Source organism: Eleginops maclovinus, chromosome 8 (genome assembly GCF_036324505.1).
Source record: "Eleginops maclovinus isolate JMC-PN-2008 ecotype Puerto Natales chromosome 8, JC_Emac_rtc_rv5, whole genome shotgun sequence".
Lineage (NCBI taxonomy): Eukaryota > Metazoa > Chordata > Actinopteri > Perciformes > Eleginopidae > Eleginops > Eleginops maclovinus.
In genome coordinates, this window is record NC_086356.1 from 1598362 (window position 1) to 1614877 (window position 16516).

General features: G+C 42.3%; 2 protein-coding genes across 2 annotated transcripts in view; both read left to right on the top strand.

The window, feature by feature from the left end:
• itga1 (integrin, alpha 1) overlaps positions 1-3376 on the top strand; it is a 48876-nt gene extending 45500 nt beyond the window's left edge. The window contains exons 27-30 of the mRNA XM_063889940.1: positions 1-4; positions 722-811; positions 990-1103; positions 1252-3376. The exon at positions 1-4 is cut by the window's left edge and continues 101 nt beyond it. Of these exons, the coding sequence (XP_063746010.1) occupies positions 1-4; positions 722-811; positions 990-1103; positions 1252-1308 (265 nt within the window). The 3' untranslated portion in view covers positions 1309-3376. The remainder of the gene's footprint in view (positions 5-721; positions 812-989; positions 1104-1251) is intronic.
• A 1913-nt stretch (positions 3377-5289) lies between these two features.
• Positions 5290-13750, top strand: kcmf1 (potassium channel modulatory factor 1). Its single transcript, XM_063890194.1, has 7 exons — positions 5290-5498; positions 9221-9388; positions 9541-9680; positions 10640-10741; positions 11211-11394; positions 11486-11780; positions 12434-13750. The coding sequence occupies exons 1-7, from the start codon at positions 5483-5485 to the stop codon at positions 12696-12698; spliced, it is 1170 nt and encodes a 389-aa protein (XP_063746264.1). The 5' UTR covers positions 5290-5482; the 3' UTR covers positions 12699-13750.
• Positions 13751-16516: the final 2766 nt, after the last annotated feature.

A 16516-nucleotide genomic window follows, 5' to 3' on the forward strand; every position in this document is an offset into this window, starting at 1 on the left:
CAAGGTGAGACACTCAGGCATCACTGCCGGACACTCCAGGCTTTCTGTGTTCTTTATTCTTCAATCACTCACATGTCTTTGCAAGTGTGTGAGGTTACTTCCTATTTTGGAGTGTGTACCTAACATACTATAATAAGCTGTGTAATCAAGACCTTTACACACTTAAAGGTCATCAAAGAAACCACAATTTTGGTCCCAAAGCCATTACAAATGAAACTCATACCTGACATTATATCTGGCTTTACATCTAGATGCTTCAAAAAGTTTAACTGTTATACCATTATCAAAAATGGAGACCATTTCTCTTTCTTTTGGTGCAAGTACGTGTTATTTTACCTGATTTCCTGCGCTCAAAAAAGAAATGCATCAAAATCAAAACTCATCTATATCTGGTAGAGTTTAATGTACAGAAAATAATCCAGTGGTGTTTTGTCCCACTTTAACTGTCACATTATGTAAACAAACGGGCATTTAAAGGGTTAACACTGTAGTCATGGTTAGGATTGAAGTTATATTCAAGATTTGACTCATTGAAAGGGGGAAATCACATTACAATATATCCTTAGAGCAGCTTTTGAGACACATTTTGCCTGGCTTTTATTGGCTTGCCTCTCGTGTTTAATTGGTCGAAGTGGAGAGCAGTGAAGCTAATAGACTAGCTGAGCTATCTAACTGATTGATAATCAACAAAACAAACGTCTAAATGAGATTTCTTTCACAGGGGGAGTTCACCAGTCTCTACATGCTGGTGAACGCCACGCTGAAGTCCAGAAAGACGGACCTGTTTGAGCTGAGCGACAACACCAGAAGTGTGAGTCATTTTGATCTATCACTGAATTCATCTGTTTGCACATATACATTTATTTACATGGTGTGTGTGTGTGTGTGTGTGTGTGTGTGTGTGTGTGTGTGTGTGTGTGTGTGTGTGTGTGTGTGTGTGTGTGTGTGTGTGTGTGTGCGTGTGCGTCCGTGTGTGTGTGTGACATCAGGTTAAGATCCAGGTTTCCAAGGAGTCTTTAGGAGGAATCCCCATCTGGATCATCATCCTCAGCATCCTCATAGGACTGCTCATCTTAGCCCTCGTCATCTTCGCTCTCTGGAAGGTAAAACAGATCCTGAGTGTTTCAAAAAGCTTGTCATAAATATGATAAATATGAAGCAACAACCAGGACACCGTTAGCCTAGCTTAGCATAAACAGGTACCCATAGACTTTGTTGGTCGTTTTGTAACCGAGCTTTCTGCTCCTTTAGATGGGCTTCTTCAAGAGAAAATCCAGAGACTACTCGAAGGAGGAGATGATGGACTGATGTTTGCAGATGTCCAGCAGCTCTGTGACGGGCAGACTTTAAATCAGGCGGACAGACGGAGGAAACGCCAAAGGACCCACCCACACCTCGGTGCTACGAAATAAAGACGACCTGGGAAAAAACTGACAGGGTCAAATAATATCTGCAAATACTTCCCAACCCTAGTCCGGTGATGCTTTCAGCTTCAGGTTGCAACGCTGAGGCTTTTCAGATGGTCTCTCATAGCTTTTATACAGTATCACATCAAGTCAAAAGGACCCAGAGGAGGAAGAAGAAGCCATAACTTAACAGGAATCTGTCAGGCAAAGAAGCAAATATCTGTATTACATACAGCTGATTTATCAAAGAGCTCCAGCTTCAGAGGAAAAAAGTACTCAGGTTTTTCTGTGTGGAGATCAGATGCCACCTCACATACTTTCTTTGCCTTTAAAACATATAATATGTGAACTTTACACGTGTCGAGCGGCCTGTCTGATAGCTTAAACTAAGCGTATGGGCTTTATTAGTTTAGATACGGAAGCACTGAGAGGCAAGTAAAAATAAGATCCAGGTGATCCAACGTTACCCTTTCCTAGGCCTTGTTTCCTCTCGTGTTTATGATGTCAGAACTTTATAAAAATAACGTGTTCCTTTTTTCATTCCTTCATATTTCCCATTGTTTGTTGTTGTAATATTCATTTTGGCCACAAGAGACACTAAACCACCTTCTAAATTTGACAACAAGCCTTATTTGTTTCTCCCATATTAGTTTAAATGTGTTATGATAGATGTAAGGAAATGAAAAGCTAACTCTTGCTGTCAGCGTGCGCCCTCAAACCAAAATGCAGATTTTCTCCCGTATTTTTCTAGAAAAACCCTGTAAAGGTTTTATATATTCAGAAACAATTAAAAACTAGACAGCAATTTTTTTCATTCATCAATATTATGTTTGATTTGCCTCTCAGGGCTTCCGTACTTTTTTAAAACACTGTACCTTTAAATGATATAGCATTTTGTTGTTGTTTGGTATTTTAATATAACGTGGCACATCCTTCTTATAATTCTGGCTGAAAACACTGACTTTAACCTAAGAAAACACAAATCTCGTCCCAATGCTAAATGTTTGTCGTTTCTGTCCCAGACGTTACCGAGCTGCGCCTTCAAAATCCCAACCTTTGATTGTACTGTAAATACAATGCTCAAAAATGTAAAGCTTTAAAAACCAATTGTACATAATGTTGTTTTGCGTTAATTCATGTAATTTAAAAAAATAAAGTGTGGTCAGAGGGGGTTACTTTTGCTCAGGTGTTAAAAGAACAACATTTGGCCTACTCCACTCGTTCAAAGCTGATGCAGATATGTAAATATTGTTATATTTTGATGAGAAAGTATAATTATTCTGTACTGAAGATGAGGGTTTGTATCCACTACTTTGGTTGTATCTGACTGAAAGCCTGGTGAATGACTGTTGAGGTGAGACTGTAGTGTATTTTAATTTGCAAAAAGGGGGGTAAATGCGTCACCGTGCACCAGCAGTCACCAGGGGGTTCACTGGTGTTCGGTTTGTTAAACTTCAGCTCAAAACATTTGCATACTTAGGGGTCAACGTCCCCCCATATATGTGGTACGCTCACAAAGTTATTCTGTCAAGTTTCCCGTCTCGTTTTTGTTTCCAGAAGTTGCACAGCTACACAAAGAGATTATATTGTATGTTCGGGAGACTGCCTCCTTCTTTACTGCCCCCCCCCTCCCCCCTCCCCTATTACTGTCTTACAATAAATCTGAGGGAGGACGAAAAGAAGAGGCCGTTTTTTGATACTGAAATCCTCCTCAGCTGCCACCCTCCACTGTTGAAGCACATGTAATGAATTGTATGTACAGATTGTGTGACTGTTGTACGGCTCCATCAGGCTTATGCACGAGGGTGGAGTCCCTCTGGTCCCAAGGTGAGAGTGGTGCTCCACCCCAGCCTTCTACACTGCTGTGAAGTCTTCATTGTAATGCACTGGTTTGTCAGACTGTCCTCATCAGCACAGAAAATGAACTGAAACTTATGTACAAAAATAAAAATACTTTTTACGAAGAAGCACTCGGTCATCGGTCAGCCTGCTTTTGTTCAGAGGTTATAATGAACATGGATTATAATTTGTGGTTGAAAAGCTGGTTGTACTTCTACTCTACTACAACTCAGAGGTAAATGGTGTACTTTTACTCCATTACATTTATTTAATACCTTTAGTTGCTAGGCAGAAAATAGCTGCACCTTTACCAGCTTTAATAACAGCTCTGTCCTGGGGAGTCCTCTGGGCACTGTGGAGGTGGTGGGAGACAGGAGAATGGCAGCCAAGCTGTCCTCCCTGCTGGACAATGTGCCCCACCCCTCCAGGACACCCTGTCCGCACTGTGCCGCTCCTTCAGTGACAGGCTGCTGCACCCTCTGTGTCTATAAACATAAATATGCTATTATTGATAACTGAGCAATTTTTACCTGGCTGCTATATCTCCTCCAGGATGTGTATTTTGTAAATTGTGTGTTTTCTGTATCTTTATATTTTTTAATGCCTATTTTCTTTTGTAAAGCTGTCTCTGTTGCTGCTGTAGAACATGTAAATGTCCCCTCTGTGGGATCAATAAAAGGATTCTGATTCTGATAACGATCAATCATTATAAAACATATCAGAGATATTATTCTGAAATGGACCAATCAGACAATGACTACTTTTACTGTCGCTACTTTAAGTACATTTAGAGGAGAGTACTTTCTACTTTCACTGGAGGAACATTTAGAATACTTTTACTGTGACAGAGTATTCCTACACTCTGGTACTTCTACTTTACTTAAGTACAAGACCTGAGTACTTCTACTTTACTCAAGTACAACACCTGAGTACTTCTACTTTACTCAAGTACAAGACCTGAGTACTTCTACTTTACTCAAGTACAAGATCAGAGTACTTCTACTTTACTCAAGTACAAGATCTGAGTACTTCTACTTTACTCAAGTACAAGACCTGAGTACTTCTACTTTACTCAAGTACAACACCTGAGTACTTCTACTTTACTCAAGTACAAGATCAGAGTACTTCTACTTTACTCAAGTACAAGACCTGAGTACTTCTACTTTACTCAAGTACAAGATCTGAGTACTTCTACTTTACTCAAGTACAAGACCTGAGTACTTCTACTTTACTCAAGTACAAGACCTGAGTACTTCTACTTTTACTCAAGTACAAGATCTGAGTACTCCTACTTTACTCAAGTACAAGATCTGAGTACTTCTACTTTACTCAAGTACAAGATCTGAGTACTTCTACTTTACACAACTATAAGATCTGAGTACTTCTACTTTACTCAAGTACAAGATCTGAGTACTTCTACTTTACTCAAGTACAAGACCTGAGTACTTCTACTTTACTCAAGTACAAGATCTGAGTACTTCTACTTTACACAAGTATAAGATCTGAGTACTTCTACTTTACTCAAGTACAAGATCTGAGTACTTCTACTTTACTCAAGTACAAGACCTGAGTACTTCTACTTTACTCAAGTATAAGATCTGAGTACTTCTACTTTACACAAGTATAAGATCTGAGTACTTCTACTTTACTCAAGTACAAGATCTGAGTAATTCCCCCACCTTGTAGCGTTTACTAAAAGTGCTGCATAAACAAAACGCCTGAGATATAAAGTAATGAAGTAGATTTCACTCAAGTAATGTACTTAACTACATCTGGGGTACTTGTGCTTTACTTGAGTATTTCCATTTTATGCTACTTTGTAATTCTACTCCATTGCAGTTCAGAGGTAAGTCGTGTACTTTTACTCCACTGCATTTATGTAATACCTTTAGTTGCTTTGCAGATATGGATTAATGACATAAAACATTATCAACACTTAAATAAGTCTTTAGTAAGTCAGTTAGTAAGTTCGTGAGTCTGCGAGGCTAAACCATGGGCACAGAAAACCCACCACCCTCTCCTATGTGTGTCTGCGCCGCCTGGTGTTCAACCGAAACATCGCGATACTCTGGCAGGGGAAGCAGAACAAACTGTAGGCTGCCGGAGGATCCATCTTGCTCGGGAAAAAGAGGCAAAGGGTGAAGAGCTTTTCTGTTCAGTTTCAGAAAATACAATACCAGTACTGTGCCCCAGGGAAGAACGCTTGGGGAGCCCGAAGACGGGTCGCCGTTTGTAGGATGTCCCGACATGAGGGTGAGTAAACAGATCCAGAAGCTAAGTGCTAGCTCAGGAGCTAAGTGCTAATGCAAGTCTCCGGAGCTAAGTGCTAATTCAAGTCGGATGGTGGTGTTGCGCTTTTTCCAGATTGCTATAAAACGTGTCTGGAAACACATACATTAACTGTCATCGTCTCTATACCTCCCAAATCTTCTAAATAAAAGCACACGGGTCTCTTAAGACAATGGAACGGCAACATTGCGGAGCTTAGCAATTAGCCGTTGCTAGGTAGATTAGCAGCTAATGAATGCTAACATAAGGATTATTTCTGCTGCTGCGACTTCATTTAATTGGCTCTCAAATGTGGTTTATTTTAATATTTAGCAATGTAGCTTTGTGCAGCCTTTGTTAACATGCGTGTTGATTTCAAAATCGACGTAATGTAAATACTGGACGTCTGGTCTCACACTGTTGTTAGCGAATGCACTGTCATCAAGAAGACAGTCTGAGGCCTCGGACCAGTCTCTAAGTGAGCTAGCTGACAGGCTAGCAGCTAGCTATAGGGTTAAGTTACGTTGTGCTTCGTTTCACTTCATTCATCAGAGGTGGGAGAAGTACTCAGATCTTGTACTTGAGGAAAAGTAGAAGTACTCAGATCTTGTACTTGAGGAAAAGTAGAAGTACTCAGATCTTGTACTTGACTAAAAGTAGAAGTACTCAGATCTTGTACTTGAGTAAAGTAGAAGTACTCAGATCTTGAGTAAAAGTAGAAGTACTCAGATCTTGTACTTGAGTAAAAGTAGAAGTACTCAGATTTGGGTAAAAGTAGAAGTACTCAGATCTTGAGTAATAGTAGAAGTACTCAGGTCTTGTACTTGAGTAAAGTAGAAGTACTCAGATCTTGTACTTGAGTAAAGTAGAAGTACTCAGATCTTGTACTCGAGTAAAGTAGAAGTACTCAGGTCTTGTACTTGAGTAAAGTAGAAGTACTCAGATCTTGTACTTGAGTAAAGTAGAAGTACTCAGGTCTTGTACTTGAGTAAAGTAGAAGTACCAGAGTGTAGGAATACTCTGTCACAGTGAAAGTATTCTAAATGTTCCTCCAGTGAAAGTAGAAAGTACTCTCCTCTAAATGTACTTAAAGTAGCGACAGTAAAAGTAGTCATTGTCTGATTGGTCCATTTCAGAATAATATCTCTGATATGTTTTATAATGATTGATCATTAAAGTGTTCTCAGAGCTGGTAAAGGTGCAGCTAGTTTGAATGGCTTTGTATACTGCAGGGTAGCTGCTGGATTTACTGCAGGTGAACTACAGTCTGATTTAAAGGAGATTATATTTACCATCATTAATCCAAATCTGTAAAGTAACTAAAGGGATTTAGTAAATATAGTGGAGTAAAAGTACAAAGTAGCAACACATTGCTATACTCAAGTAAAGTACCAGTACCTCAAAATTGTACTTGAGTAAATGTACTTGTAAAGGTACTCAGTGAAAAAGTGGTCACCCTAAATTAAATTGTTTCTATTTAGCATATTTTAAAACCTAGGATACTACAAAGTGGCGGCTACAAATGTTTCACAGTAGATTGACAGTCATTATGTCGAGCGTAAAACCATGAAGTTGTGACCAGGAAATTAAATTACCCTTTGCTCCCTCTCAATTACAGGGCAAATGTTGGCAGTGGTAGGTTACAAAACAATATGATAATTGTGTTTCCTTATCAATAGTCTGGGTTTAAGGTGACCTATCTTATATTTCTAATGTCTGATACCCTTGACTTAGTGGCAGACAGAAGAAGTGTCTGATAGAAATGCTCAGTGACCTGCAGGTGAGGGTAAAGCATAAATCCAGACCCTGACTGTGACGTCAAACACCCAAGAGAATTTGCTGACCAGAGTCACAGGGGGAAAAGTGTTCCACAATTTTGGACCCAGCACAGCAAACACACTGTCCTCCTGTGTTGTTGTAAGTCTTGAATAAGGTACAGCTAGCGGGACCTGTGAGGAGCCTGTCAGAGGGCCACTTATATACTCTCAAGATACTTAAAAACCTAACAAATGAGCAGATAGATCTTCAGTTGAGGCTTACATATAACAAGAAGCCAGTAAAGTGACTTCACAACTCTGACTAACTGTAACCAGGTAACAGGAGGAAGGACACAAAAGCATGCACAACTATTAATAAACCGCTGAAAAGATATCAGTGGTTGCATTCTTTTATATTCCTTTCACTGCTGCAACAAGTTATGGGAATCATTTAAGGTGTGTCTTCTATTATTTTATCTTTACCTCGTTTAAAGAAGGACCCAAATGTACTTGGTAACCTTGTAAATGTTCCCTAGTGGGCAGACTCACTTTCTGAATTCCTCTTATAAGTGCAAAAAGGGATGCCGTTTTTACAGCAATTTTTTACAAGCCTTAAATTAACACACTGCTGTACCGCTGATAACTACACTTTACCCTGGGATTTGTTTGTTCAGGCCTAGGTTTGCTCCATAAACGTTGAGATTTCCTGCTCTTAGTATACAGCTTTTTGTTGCGATATGTCAGAGCAGTCTCAACAAAGGAAATTCCCACAATAATTGCACACCTTCCATCCAATGTTTGCCAAACGAGGTGTTTTCTTCCCTTGAAAGGAAATGTCTGCGAGGCACGGGTCTGAATATAATATGTGTGTGATGGTAACTATGATGCATGGAAAATAACTGGTTGTGTGTGTGGAGAGGTGAGACACTGCTTCAATACTTCTTCTGTGCAATCACACAGGCAGAGCGATGCAGTGATATGTATTATGATGACTTGAGATTATCAATCAAATATATTCAGGATACTTTATTCATCACAAAGGAAATTGGGTTTGTGACATTTGCTCCATTTTGGAATAAAATAAATAGATTCATGCCTTAGAGGTTAAGGTAAGTGTGCAATACAAATAAAGAAATATAATTAAGATATTTAAATAGACATTAGAGTGAAATGTCCAATAAAAAATAATGAAATACATGAAATAAATCCTGCAGGGGTTTTTCTAGACAGATATAGTATGATAGTGTCTTCATGTCTTAAAGCTGCTGAGTCATATATTGCACCTCAAACAACAAATAAATCCAGAGTTCCGGTTTCTTTACTTCCTCTCCAGGAAAAAGGAGAGTAAAAGAAAGGATGTAATTCAGAAACAAAGGGCTTACAATATGTCTGATGCCTTTGTTGAAGTTGGGTCTCCATGCTCCATTTTAGTGTAAAAATACATATACAGACACAAGATGTTAAATTAAGAGTGTGCAATAAAGAAATGTCTATTAAACACAAGACATTATATTCAAATATTTGAATAAGCATGTGCACAGTTCCCTCCTACATAGAGCATGCACATTGCAATCTATCCAGTGGTGCATTCATATGAATGCTGAACCGCACAGCTCTAAAGGGTGTGGCTGCTCATGGTGAGGTAAACACTAGTGATAGGGAGTTCCAGAGGAATAAATCAAGCAATACGCTACCTAAGAAATAATTATAGCGGTGTCAATATAAGCTGTAAAACAGTCATTAGATGCATAAAGGGGTTGTGGCATGTGTTGAACACCCCCCAGGAATGCAATAGTTCCTCATAGCTGCCACTCGTGGGCTGGTGCCACTCCACAACACCTCCGTCATTCCTGCAGACGCCGTTATAACGAAGCTGTGACTTTTACAGCCACCCCCTCATGGTTTGACCTCACATTGCTCTCGTCCCTTTTCCTGGTTTTGTTCCTGCAGGTGTGAGCTGTGATGCGTGTTTAAAGGGGAACTTCAGAGGTAGACGGTTCAAGTGTTTAATCTGCTACGACTACGACCTGTGCGCGTCGTGCTACGAGAGCGGAGCCACCACCACCAGACACACCACAGAGCACCCCATGCAGTGTATATTAACCAGGGTAGACTATGGTGAGGACACACACACACACACACACACACACACACACACACTCTCACTCTCTCTCTCTCTCTCTTCATGCTTCAAACTATTCATTATGGTTGGAGTCATAAGAAATGAAATGAAGCAGGGATGTTACTGATTGAAACGTTGATTCCTGCAGACTTGTACTACGGAGGAGACACGTTTTCAGTAGAGCAGCCCCAGTCCTTCACGTGTCCTTACTGTGGGAAGATGGGTTACACAGAGACGTCCCTACAGGAGCACGTCACCTCCGAACACGCAGAGACTTCCACAGAGGTGGTGAGTACACCGTGCATGTCAGGCTGTTGGGAAAAGGTTTTTAGCATCGTGTATTTGTTGTTTAAACCCGCACAGCTGCAAATAAAGACATGATGATTCCAGGATTGTGCCAGACTCATGTGAGCCTCACTTTCTCAATCATTGCTTGGTAAAGTCAAAAAGATTACTGAACGTTAGTCAGCTAAAAAAATCTTAATGAAGCAATTCTTCATTTTAAAAACACACAAACTATCTGGACGCTGCGCTTTGTCGTCAGCTGGGAAACCTCTCAAACTTTATTTGGGAGCTGGTCGTTAAGTTAATTATGTCAGGCAGGAAGTCCACACCGCTGTAGCTCATCTCAGCTCGCTTAATTGACATGGAGCAAAACATGGAGCTCACCAGACAACGGGTTTCCTTTCCCATAATATCAGGTGTGTGTGTGTGTGTGTGTGTGTGTGTGTGTGTGTGTGTGTGTGTGTGTGTGTGTGTGTGTGTGTGTGTGTGTGTGTGTGTGTGTGTGTGTGTGTGTGTGTGTGTGTGTGTGTGTGTGTGTGTGTGTGTGTGTGTGTGTGTGTGTGTGTGTGTGTGTGTGTGTGTGTGCATTAGTGGGCAGAGTGTGAACAGTTTATTTTTAGTGAAGACTCAAGCTAAGTCCTTTGGTCTTTCTTGCCAACTGCTCATTTAAATGAACAAAACAAGTTTGTATTTTGTAATCTGATTACTAACCAGTGCGTTCTTATTGACTGAAATAACAATGCGATACAAAATTGTCTGTTTCCTTAAAAGGCCCAGACGTTCCTTCACTTTTTGAGTTTAAAGACGTGTCTACTAGAGATGCACCAAAGAGTCAGAGCAGTAGGAGTATTTGTGTCGTTTTAAAAGGGGTGGAAAGAAATGTGCAAAAGTCTGTAGGAAAGCTGCTCCGAGGTGTGACAGGCTCTTGTTGAATTAACCCCACTCTCTCTCTCCTGTTTCAGATCTGTCCGATATGTGCTGCGTTGCCGGGCGGAGACCCCAACCACGTCACAGACGACTTCACAGCTCACCTCACACTCGAACACAGAGCACCACGAGATTTAATATCCTTTGTGTTTCCATGCAACTACTGTCTACATAAAGCTACTTTCAGAAGACTTCCATGTCTGTGTTTATTGTAAAGAATGACCCCATCAAGCTGTTCGATTTGTGTTTAATTGATACGTCTCGTTAATAGACTTGTGCAAACCTAATCCACGTGGCCATCGTTTCCTCAAACTACTTGAATTCAGGCGTGCTGCTATCAGTGAAATCCTGCACAATTTAGACTCTGTTCTGCCGAGAAAATCTGGGGATACAGAAGTTTTCCCGATCGGGTTAGATTGAGCTGCAGTCACTAATGGGGGCGCTGCCTCTATAACCACGGAGCGCTATCTCACAGCGATGGCATCTCGCTGCTCGCATTTCAATAAAATGTCCACAAGTCCAAGTGTGGTAAAACCCAGCTAACAGAACTGCTTGTATAACCGACTGCCCCCCCCCCCCGTTTTGCTCCTTAACGCTCCTCTCCACGACGAGTCAAGCAGCGTGCGGCATGTACGCAGGATGTTCCACCCCGGAAGAGGGCTGGGGGGTCCCAGGGCACGACGGACGAATATGCACTTTACTAGCGGCTCGACGGGGGGGCTGTCCTCCTCCGCGTCACAGAGCTCCAGCTACACCCCCAGCAACAGAGAGGCAATGGACCCCATCGCAGGTGAGGGTCCTCTGCCGATCCCCGAGGAGTTCACAGGTGTCTCAGTGTTGTCTTTAACCCTGACTCCTTGTTGTTGTTGTTGTTCCTGCAGAGTTGTTGTCCCAGCTGTCAGGAGTGCGGCGTGCGGCGGGGGGGCAGATAAACTCCTCCGGCCCCTCGGCCTCCCAGCTGCAGCAGCTGCAGATGCAGCTCCAGCTGGAGCGGCAGCAGGCGCAGGCGGCGCGGCAGCAGGTGGAGACGGGACGCCACGCAACACGGCGAGGAAACAACCCGGGGAACGCCGGCACCGCCATCCCACAACCCAACCCCAACAGCGCCAACTCTGCTGCTGCCGGGGAGAACAACCCCTCCTCCTCCAACCACAACTCCCAGTTCCTATTAGCACGGTGAGGGGCTCAGTGAGGGGCTCAGTGAGGGGCTCAGTGAGGGGCTCAGTGAGGGGCTCAGAGATGGAGCTGCTGTATTAGGAGGGGTTTCTCTTTCCTCTACTGTGTTTAAAGACCTTTTTGAACATCTAAACATGAAGCATGTCACAGTAGATAGAATATTGATATGTGACATGAAGAAGCATCGTATAGTCAGCTCCTTCTCTCACTGCGTTGCTCATCCGTCTGTTCAGATGGTTTGAACCCATGCATGTTTTTAGAACAAATATTCCAAGGGCTGATCTGGCAGCCTGACCTTAAATACAGTACCTGTGAGTAGGAGTAATTATTGGATTTAGTCTTTGCATCGGATCCGTTGACTTTAAGAAAAGCAACGGTCTCTTCCTGTTGAAGACGACGTGTTAGAACACAGTTTTAGACTCAGCTGATCTGGATGCATGAAGTCCTTCTGTGATCAAAAAGGTCTTGTCCTAAGTTTTGAGGATGAGGAATGTGACGGATAACCTTCAGATAACGATTCAAATAATGAGCATTGATGAGGCTTAACACAGGACATTGACCATCTCATGTCCCCTCTTTCTCCTTCAGTTGTAGGAATATAAAGCCTCTGGTCTAAAGGAGAGTCCCCTCTGAATGTTTGTGTCCTCCTCCAGGTTGAATGAGCCTAAGATGTCCGAGGCGGAGCGTCAGTTCCTGGAGGGCGAGCGCGCCGACCGCAGCCTGTTCGTCCAGGAGCTGCTCCTCTCCACGCTGATGCACGAAGAGAGCTCCTCCTCCGACGAAGACGAGCGGCGGGACTTCGCTAGCTTCGGCGCGATGGGCTGCGTCGACATCATGCCTTTAGACGTGGCGCTGGAGAACCTCCAGCTCCGAGAGAGCAGCTTTACGGGGAAGGAGCCTCCGCCGCCGCCTCTTTGATGTCCGAGCATCGAGCAGACTGTGTCCTCTCTGCTGCTACTGTCAGTGATGGGCAGCCAAACAGCAGCAGCCCCCCCCACCCCCCCCGCCTCACCCTCCTCTTCCTCCTCTATTTTCTGAGTTTGTTTCTGGTGATTGTAATTTCAGGCCTGTCACCATTTTTGTTACATTGTAAGCAAAAAATAAATGAGAGCAAGTGGGATAAATGTGAGTGAGCGAGAGAAGAGAGATATATAAATATATATAGATATATAGGAATTGATAATCAATCCACATTTCTTTTTCTTTATCAGGTAAATGTTACAGGCACTCCTTTTGCTTCCTGTGACATGCAAACGGCTCTCCGTATATAAATACTCCACATTCAAAAAGTCGAGAGGGCGTCGGCCTCTGATGAAGCTGCTGTGTGTGTTTATGAATATTAATAAAGTGCTTGGATGGGTTACCATTACTACTGCATGCAGTTATTTGCAGCGTGCATGACTTTTAATGACCCTGTCATTAAAACAACTCTCCGTTTTTTAAGTATCCCAAAGCTTACGACTGTTTTTCAAATTTCAACTCGATTAGGTTTCGGAAACTGACAGAAAATGTAACTACGCCTCCTTACTTTTCATATGAAGAGGAGATGATGCAGCGACTGTGATTGCCCTGCGACGGGCACCAGGGGGGTCTCTGTCCCTGCTGCTGCTGTAGGTTATTATTTATAGAGTCTTCATAGCTTCAGCGTTCTCTCGGCTCCTGGTCCGATGCTTCACACGGTTTGTTTGGGTTTTGTTTTTGTTGAGACGAGGCATTCTTCTTTTTCTTTCTGCTAAGTTTAGCACTTTCTATTTATTCTGTTTGTTTTTGTTTTCTGATTCTTCTGAGCCTTGATATGAATCATGCCACCGTCATGCCTATACTTTTACCCTCTATGTAAAAAAATTACAACGAGATGTATATTGAATTTGTGCGTTAACTTTCATAAAGACATGGGCAGACCTTTTCTTTTTTTATGTCAATTTAGAATACAATAAATATAAACTGCACACAGCTTTTGATGAAACCAAGACACCGTCACACCTTCCTCCTTGTGTTGATTTCAATGTTTCTGTTCGTCCAGCTCCGTTTAATTATGTGTTTACGTTCTACCTCCTTAAAGAGTGAGTATGGGGACACTCAAAGCTCCTCTCATTCTGTCACTTTAACCCCTTAGAGGCCCTATTAGGTGTTTGGGGTGTTCCCTTTCCTTTAGTGTCATATGGGTTTTAGTGCATGTAAATGGTCTGCAAAGCCCAACATCCCAAATCTCCAGAACACTTGCGCTCCTATTGCCTAGCACTCCTACACATTGTACGTGATAGGCTAAGGGGGCGGGACATCTCTAAGTGGTTGACCAATGACTACAGCCGGTCAGCTGACCAATCAGAGCAGACTGGGCTCTGGTTTCAGACAGAGGGTGAAGAGAGGTGCTGCAGCACAGGCAGTATGAGAAACATGAAGAGCTTTCTGAGCGTTACAGCATGGAGACATGTCCCAGGAGAGGACCATTTAAGGAGAATAACATTGAGTTCACTTTATAAAACTATAATCTCTTAAGTTTTAGCTTTGAATTTATTTGAGTCATTTCCCAGCAACAATGCCTAATTTGCAAACTCAAAAAATGACACATTTAATGAAAATAAGGAGTTAGAAAATATTAAGTATCTACAAAGGAGCTGTCTCAAAGCTCTAAATGAGTGATGATTTTGGGTTTGAATACTGAGGAAAGGCTGATTTATATCCTATAAACGAAGATGTGTTGTGTTCGGTGACAGACGTGCAGTAGATGTTGTGTCTAAATTAGGTAGTCCCGGTGCTGGAGAACCAACGTGTCTACAAAGAAGAAGAGGAGGAAACCAGCTGGATGTCAGCAATCCTGTGGGAGCCATCAGAGTAGTGACAGGTAGAGCCACGACTCAGGATCCAGGACTCAGGATCCAGGACTCAGGATCCACGACTCAGAATCCAGGACTCAGGATCCATGACTCAGGATCCCGGACTCAGGATCCAAAACTCAGGATCCACGACTCGGGATCCACGACTCAGGATCCAGGACTCAGGATCCAGGACTCAGGATCCAAAACTCAGGATCCACGACTCGGGATCCACGATTCAGGATCCAGGACTCAGGATCCAGGACTCAGGATCCAGGACTCAGGATCCAAGACTCAGGATCCAAGACTCAGGATCCACGACTCAGGATCCCGGACTCAGGATCCAGGACTCAGGATCCAGGACTCAGGATCCCGGACTCAGGATCCAAGACTCAGGATCCCGGACTCAGGATCCACGACTCAGGATCCATGACTCAGGATCCACGACTCAGGATCCAAAACTCAGGATCCATGACTCAGGATCCACGACTCAGGATCCAGGATTCAGGATCCCGGCGTAGACAGGCACCAAAAAGGTGAGCTCAACACCAGGTGGTTTAATCTCATCTATAAACTTGTGTTTGTGTCAACCAGAACTAATCCACAGTGTAAAGCAGTTAAGGTAATTTATCAACGTATTTGTTTTTCTTCTTTCAGGCAAAATCTCACTTTCTACTCCTTAAATTCAACAGAAGTTACGAGCTCATAAAATATATTGGGTTTTTGCATAATTTGCGTATATTCTGATTAACAGTACAGAATAAGATAATGGAATGTATTATTGATGAGGCTTTGTTGGTTCCCTGACCAAACAAACACGTCATTATAAATACATTAAAACTGAAACATTGATGAATGCTTTAAAATGAGCTCAACACTGAACAAGCAACGAATCCCAAAACATGTTTTATGAATTCAATCCAATATAATTGTATAAATACAGTATATTATTCACAATACTGTACTTTAAAGTATATTTGATGCTAGTACTCGAGTACAATGTCCAATATGCAGGATTTTACTGAGCTTAGTTTGAGGCCTGAGTACTTCTTCCACCTCCCATATAAATACCAAAGCACAATATACACTGTGTGTGTGTGTGTGTGTGTGTGTGTGTGTGTGTGTGTGTGTGTGTGTGTGTGTGTGTGTGTGTGTGTGTGTGTGTGTGTGTGTGTGTGTGTGTGTGTGTGTGTGTGTGTGTGTCAGCTGTCCTGGTCACTCCTCAGTATTTATTGTTAGACTCAAACGGAGCCGCTGGGATTCCTCTCCTGACACATGATGGTTCTTGTTCAAATAGCACGCAACCAACAGCCAAGTGTGTGTTACTCACACGTTCACACACACTCTGACAGTCTGTGTTTATGGGATATATTCTAGAGAGGAAAAGACAACTGGTCGATCACTTTAGGAATATTATCAGGACTTCAGAGGGCTTTCTAATCTTTCCTCTGATTGGACGCTCAGCTAATTCTAGCGCTGCACTGAACGACAGCAAAGATCAATAAAGAATAAAAATAACTTTTGTTTTTCTGACTTTTTGTAGTTTTAAATAAAGAAAACCAAATAGTTAAATTGATACAGATTGTATTCAGGAAAAGATTGAGAACCCTTGTCCCTTGGAGTTATAAGATGCAGTCATTGGGTTTATACATTTACTTCCTGCAGTTTTGTTTTATAATTCAATATTTGATCTGAATATTACCTTCCTTTTTATGTATTTGTGTCAATATATTATTTATTTATAAGCAAATAAGCCTCATTGTATTGGGCGGTGGTGGCAAAGTCCATAGGGGCTTGGCCTGGGAACTGGAAGGTCACCAGTTCAAGTCCCCGAAAGACCAAGTGCCACCATGGTGTCCCTGAGCAAGACACTGGTTACCTACACTGCTCCCCGGGCGCCGTACATAATGGCAGCCCACT

What these genes read in the sequence shown, in the direction of transcription:
- kcmf1 (XM_063890194.1), top strand. An exon ending in ATTAACCAGGGTAGACTATG is followed by an intron (nt 9,389 to 9,540) that starts GTGAGGACACAC and finishes TGATTCCTGCAG; the next exon opens with ACTTGTACTACGGAGGAGAC. An exon ending in GGCAATGGACCCCATCGCAG is followed by an intron (nt 11,395 to 11,485) that starts GTGAGGGTCCTC and finishes TTGTTCCTGCAG; the next exon opens with AGTTGTTGTCCCAGCTGTCA.